Genomic DNA, 7,044 nt, shown 5'->3' with positions numbered 1-7,044 from the left:
TATGTATTTGTGCCGCCAAATTTAGGTTCACCCGCACTTCCTCCTCGCCCGCGCGCGCGTGCATGGGAGGGGGGGGGGTTATGATATCGCTGTTATTGCATCACGATTATCTTCGTCGTTTGGTTGCCAACCGGCTTCCGGCCAGGAGCCTTGTGCACGTCGGGCATCTCCGTTTCCACGGAGATGAAACATCACACTGTTGCAGGGTGGGGAACTGAGTCTTAAAGGGAACACTGTGAAAGACCGTTGGAATTACATTGTGTATCGTCGCGCTGCGTTACGTTAAGTTACGTTGCGTTTGCGTTGCGTTTGCGTTACGTTGCGTTACGTTGCGTTACGTTACGTTACGTTGCGTAGCGTTGCGTAGCGTTGCGTATCGTTGCGTATCGTTGCGTTGCGTTACGTTACGTTGCGTTGCGTTAAGTTACGTTGCGTTTGCGTTGCGTTGCGTTTGCGTTACGTTACGTTGCGTTGCGTATCGTTGCGTTACGTTGCGTTACGTTGCGTTACGTTGCGTTACGTTGCGTTAAGTTACGTTGCGTTTGCGTTACGTTACGTTACGTTGCGTATCGTTGCGTATCGTTGCGTATCGTTGCGTATCGTTGCGTATCGTTGCGTTACGTTGCGTTCACCCTCTTCTGCTTTCCCAGACTGCTGGCTCTCGCAGTGACAGTTTAAAACACGTTAAGTATTTTTGATGTAAAAAAATAAATTAAAAAAATTAAAAAAGAAGAAAGAGTTAATATGTCCTATCCTTCAGTCATGCAGTGGAGTTTTCTTTTGGGAATTTTTGGATTTACATTTAACATCTCAGAATTTTGTTATTTGTTTGTTGTTGTCTCTTATTTGTTTTGTTTTTATTTTATTTTCTATTTCACTTCTTATGCATGTAATGCATCGGTAGAACACAGCCGGCAGAAAAATCATCGTGAAATGCTCGTGGGGTTTTTTTTTTTTTTTTGTTGTCTTTTACCCTCGTCTGTGTGTAATTGTCATGTAGTGTGGGAGCAGACTGATTGTAACTTGATTGTACTGTGCCCTCAAATGCACTCCAAATCATCTGAATAAAAAAAAAACAAACAAAAAAAGGAAATGAAGATAATATTTTTCACGACCTTAAAGGGACCGGGAGACCAGGTTTAGCCTGTGTGGAGGTCGTCACGGTGATGGACGGTGTTCGTGGCGAATGTCAGTTATGAAACAAAAACATTCCTGGTCAACTGTTCTGGGGCTGGACTGCAAACCAAAGAGGAGCTGGAGTCATCAAACCACGCCCTTTCACCTCTGTTAAGACCCCAAACGCAGTAATTAAAAAGGGATTGAGCTGCTGAGGTCAAACGGAAAAATAAACGCTCCGATGTGGGCGGAGTCTCTGGGGTGACAGAAGCACGGTCGCCATGGATACCCCGATTACCAGGCTCTTCTCAGCCAATTACCATTCTGTGCATTTCAACCAATCAGCACTGTGCCATGGACATAGCAGTAGCACTGAAATTGATGGCCTAAAATAAATAAAATAAAATAAACCTTTATTTGAATCTAAAGGAGAAAACGCAACCATGAAGAGGTTTATACATGTGTGAAAGCCTAAGGATTGGTAAACGAGATTAGTTTTTGAGACTTTAACGCTTTCTTTCTCTTTCCTCCTTTCGGGGTTCCCTTTGTTCTCCATCCTCTGTTCTTTTTTGCACGAGCTTCGTTGTTATCCTCCGTCTACTTGTAAGTTATTAAAAAATGGGAACTAGTTCTGGACTCTTGTTTTTGTTTTTTCTTTCCACTTCTCGCTGCTCTGGTGTTTATAATCTCCAAAAATTGTTCTTGTTTGTGATTAGTTTTATAAAACATTTTCCCTACCCTGGAGCTGTTTATTTATTTGGATATATTTAAACAGGACTGTTAAAAAAAGGGGGACTTCTCTCTCTCTCTGTGTTTTTTTTTGTTTGTTTTGTTTTTTCTTGCTCTGTATCCATGGTGTTTCCTGTGTTAGCGATGTTGGTTCTGGTTCTGGCTTTGTGCGTGTGTGATGTTGCCATGGAGAAGGGTTTTGCTAGAGGGGAGAGCACAACCGGTGATGTTCACCTTTGCTCGCTGCTGCAGGGGGTTCGAATGATCACCCTGAGATGCCTTTCTATTAAAAAAAAAAAAAAAAGCTTTCTTTCCTCTGACTCCTGAATGTGCTGTCTCTTTTCTCTTTGCTGTTTCTGCCTGCTGTGGTGTCCTCTGCTCACTGTACAGCAAACCTTATTTCTGTTACTCCTCTGTGTCAGGGCCCCACCTCCAAGCTGGGGCCTTACTCCACAAGGAGGCCCACCTCTACACTGGGGCCCATCTCTGCACTGGGGCCTTCCTCCTCAGTGGGGCCCATCTCTGCACTGGGGCCTTCCTCCACAAGGAGGCCCACCTCTACACTGGGCCCACCTCCACACTGGGGCCCATCTCTGCACCGGGGCCTGTCATTCGCATCATTAGCATACAGTATCTTGTTACAAGAAAAGCTCTCCTCCTCAAGTGTTTTTGTGTAGAACTTGGCTCATCATTAGTGTCTGGAATAGTTGCCGAGGAACAGGTGGCTTTGAAAACGTGATTCTACTAAAGATAGGGAACCTTTTTTTTCCTCTCTTATTGTGGATTAGGTGGCCTTTTTTTTTTTTTTAAACAGCGGTATGAATATAGAACAGATACCGAAAAAGGGATTAGTCCCTCCTGCCTGCCGCACAGAACACATGAGAAACCCTGGGTAATTCTGTAGAAAGCTGATGCTTTCGGTCAGTACTGGATTTTAATTACACTAAAAGGGATCAGGGATGTGGTGAGGGGAATTATGGGAGAATGGCTGAATGAGTCCTCCATCTGCGGATCAGACGTTAATGATCAGACGTCTCGGTCCGGGATTACCCGCCGAATTTTAAACAAAACCTCTAAAATTCCCAGGAATGATAGCACATTTTGACAAAAGTATTTTGTGCACTTGTGGAATTTTGTCCCATAACAGAAAATGTATTTTTCTGTCTTTCGGATGAGACGTTAAAACCCGAGGTCCTGACTGTGATGACTGAGGTCATTAAAGATCCCACGACACTCTTCGCAAAGAGTAGGGGGTTCCCCGGTGTCCTGGATAAATTCCCAACCCTGGCTCTCTCAACCTCCCACCTTATCATCCCCTGATTTAATTGGATAAAAATGGATCTCTCCCTCTCTGCCTCTGGTGTGTGGTGAGCGTTCTGGCACAAAATGGCTGCCGTCGCATCACCCAGGTGGTGCTACACATTGGCGGTTGAGGTGAGTTTCCGCCTCATCACTGTAAAGCACTTTTGAGTGTCTAGAAAAGCGCTATATAAATGCAAGGAATTTATTATGTTTATTATATTTATAGCTAAGGCGGCACGGATGGTGCAGTGGGTAGCACTGCCGCCTCACAGCAAGGAGGTCCTGGGTTCGAATCCCCGTCGGCCGGGGCCTCTCTGTGCGGAGTTTGCATGTTCTCCCCGTGTCTGCGTGGGTTTCCTCCGGGTACTCCGGTTTCCTCCCACAGTCCAAAGACATGCACGTTAGGCTGATTGGAGAGTCTAAATTGCCCGTAGGTATGAGTGTGTGAGTGAATGGTGTGTGTGCCCTGTGATGGACTGGCGACCTGTCCAGGGTGTATTCCTGCCTTTCGCCCAATGTATGCTGGGATAGGCTCCAGCCCCCCTGCGACCCTGATCAGGATAAGCAGGTTCAGATAATGGATGGATGGATGGATATTTATAGCTAGGCGGCACGGATGGTGCAGTGGGTAGCACTGCCGCCTCACAGCAAGGAGGTCCTGGGTTTGCCGGGGGGCCGGGGCCTCTCTGTGCAGAGTTTGCATGTTCTCCCCGTGTCCGCGTGGGTTTCCTCCGGGTACTCCGGTTTCCTCCCACAGTCCAAAGACATGCAGGTTAGGCTGATTGGAGAGACCCGTAGGTATGAGTGTGTGAGTGAATGGTGTGTGTGCCCTGCTATGGACTGGCGACCTGTCCAGGGTGTATTCCTGCCTTTCGCCCAATGTATGCTGGGATAGGCTCCAGCCCCCCTGCGACCCTGTTCAGGATAAGCAGGTTAGGATAATGGATGGATGGATATTTATAGCTATGAGAAGCAGGGCTGGGTTCGGTTTCGACTTAACGCATTCCCTTACCTTGCTGCCTTCCCCCAAGGCAGCCATTTTGTGATGGAATTTGTGATGTGCAAGGGAGGACAGACGAGAAATGAACCAATCAGAACAGAACGGCCCTGGCGACCTATACAGGAAGTGCTGCCCCATAGTAACCTCGGCTCTGTGCAGCAATTTTATTTTATTTTTTTTATTTTTTTTACTGTCTGATGACTTGGATGGAAGGTTTTAACAACGACCGAGCTAATTTTGAGTGCAAGCACAAAAACATGACCAATTAGAAAGGCAAACTTAATCGCAAAAATAACTTTGCCAACAGGAAAAGTGTATATTTGCTGTGCTAGGTTAGGCGCAGCGACAGCACAAGCTGTCAATCAACCGCGTGCTCCAGGGCTCCGGTGAGCCGCCGGTCGGCGCTGAGCGGGGTTGCTAGGCGCCGGTGGGTCTGCTGGAGGCGCCGCCCCGCCCAATCAAATCACCCCACCGGGGCGAGCGGGTTTCCTTTCAGAAACCGAATTACACAGCGCCGGCCGGCTAAGAGAGACACACACACACACACACGCACAGACACACACACACACACACACACGCACAGACACACACACATTCTGTCTCACACACAAACGCACACACAAATGCACGCACTCACACACACATATACACTCACGCACTCTCACACACTCATATGTATAGCTCTCTCACGCACTCTCACACACACACACATATGTATAGCTCTCTCACGCACTCTCACACACACACACTCATATGTACAGCTCTCTCACGCACTCACACACACACACACTCATATGTACAGCTCTCTCACGCACTCTCACACACACACACACACACTCATATGTACAGCTCTCTCACGCACTCTCACACACACACACACACACTCATATGTACAGCTGCACCCCAATATCAGCCATGGTCACCCACCCAAATCTCAATTTCACATCACCCCCCCCCCACCCCCCACCCCATCCGAATTTCTATTTCACCTCACCCCACACAAAACTATCATAGAACCCCTCCCCACCCAAAACCATTATAGAACAAGTGTCACCCACCCAAAACTGGCACTGGCGGCTCAGATTGAACCATAGAGCTCAGTGGATTAAATAGGGGGTTATTGGATTGCAAATCTTTATTTACACAGGGGTTTGAGATACTCAGTAGCCTGTCTGTGTGTCTGTGTTTTTTAATGATTTCTGTAATGGAAGAGGTATCTAATACAGTAATGCATTATTAATCTTGTCCTTTGTAATTTCAGAAAGTAAGTTTAGCTACAGCTTTGGCACCCTTTTAGTGTGAGCGAAGTGTGTATCATTGTGAGTGTGTGCCTCTGTGTGTTCAGACCTGAGCAAACAGCTGTGCATGGGGATGTGTGTGCATTTCATGTCTGCATGCATACGTGTGTGTGTGTGAGTGTGTGTGTGCGCGTTTGTGTGTCAGTGTGACTGTGTTCTTTCATACTTGGATGAATATTCGAATAACAGCCATGTGGCTTCAGCGGTTTTATTCAGTTCATTTATCCAGCTAACTCAATAATCCTGCTTTGTGCAGTTATCCAGCTAACTCAGTCATCCTGCTTTGTGCAGTTATCCAGCTAACTCAGTAATCCTGCTTTGTGCAGTTATCCAGCTAACTCAGTCATCCTGCTTTGTGCAGTTATCCAGCTAACTCAGTAATCCTGCTTTGTGCAGTTATCCAGCTAACTCAGTCATCCTGCTTTGTGCAGTTATCCAGCTAACTCAGTAATCCTGCTTTGTGGAACAGGTCAGTTATCCAGCTAACTCAATAATCCTGCTTTGTGCAGTTATCCAGCTAACTCAGTAATCCTGCTTTGTGGAACAGGTCAGTGATCCAGCTAACTCAGTAATCCTGCTTTGTGGAACAGGTCAGTTATCCAGCTAACTCAGTAATCCTGCTTTGTGGAACAGGTCCCAATGTCTTTATTGGGTCTGGAGCAGTCAGGATTTTGTGCCAGTGTGTTGCCTTTGGTGATGTTGTTTCTGTTGCTGCTGCTGTTTTAGTTGGTGATGTTCTTGTTGCTGCTGCTGTTTTAGGTGATGTTGTTGTTGCTGCTGCTTTAGTTGTTGATGTTGCTGTTGCTGCTGCTTTAGTTGGTGATGTTGTTGTTGTTTCTGCTGCTGTTTTAGGTGTTGTTGTTGCTGCTGCTTTATAGTTGGTGATGTTGTTGCTGCTGCTGTTTTAGGTGTTGTTGTTGCTGCTGCTTTAGTTGGTGATGTTGTTGCTGCTGGTGCCGTTTTAGTTGGTGATGTTGTTGCTGTTGCTGCTGCTGTTGTTGGTGATCTTGTTGCTGCAGTTGCTGAAATGCTGATATACGGGAAAGCTCAAACCCTCCCCCTACCCCCAAGAAAGGAGACAGAAGTGTTCAATAACAACGGGAGGGACTAGCGAGCGGTAATGGTCAATGCCAAGTGTATAGAATCAATAGCTCTTTCGCCCATACACCCTGGATGCCATTAAAGAGATCCTCTCCATGCAGGCCTGTGTGTGGGAGGGGAGGCCGTGTGGTCTCTGGGTACCGATGATGTCATTCCTGCAGATAAAACGCCCGTTAGCCCCTCCCACCCCGGCGCCACTCCGTTTGAGCTGGGCTCCGGCCTTTTAGAAAAGCTTATTTAAAGTTACTTAAAGAAGAGCTTTTTCACCCACTATGTTGCCTCTTAAAGCACAGGCCCTTCTTGAGTTGAGCCACTGCCCGTTCCCTTCCCGCAACACAGACACACTCACACACACACGCACTCACACACACACACACGCACATGCAACACTCACACTCACACACACACGCACACACACACACACACTCACGCACACTCACACACAAACTCACACTCACACTCACACACACACACACACACACACACGCACATGCAACA

At 47.0% G+C, this 7,044-nt stretch overlaps 1 protein-coding gene across 1 annotated transcript in view; it reads left to right on the top strand.

Moving 5' to 3' along the window:
- The first annotated feature begins 1,989 nt into the window (after window positions 1–1,989).
- LOC133105896 (uncharacterized) overlaps window positions 1,990–7,044 on the top strand; it is an 8,728-nt gene continuing 3,673 nt past the window's right edge. Inside the window, exons 1-2 of the mRNA XM_061215994.1 lie at window positions 1,990–2,068; window positions 2,268–2,475. Coding sequence (XP_061071978.1) covers window positions 1,990–2,068; window positions 2,268–2,475 — 287 coding nt within the window. The remainder of the gene's footprint in view (window positions 2,069–2,267; window positions 2,476–7,044) is intronic.

Source organism: Conger conger, chromosome 1 (genome assembly GCF_963514075.1).
Source record: "Conger conger chromosome 1, fConCon1.1, whole genome shotgun sequence".
NCBI classification, from domain to species: domain Eukaryota; kingdom Metazoa; phylum Chordata; class Actinopteri; order Anguilliformes; family Congridae; genus Conger; species Conger conger.
The sequence above is the reverse complement of the archived record's forward strand: the minus strand, read 5'-3'. Positions and strand labels throughout refer to the sequence as shown.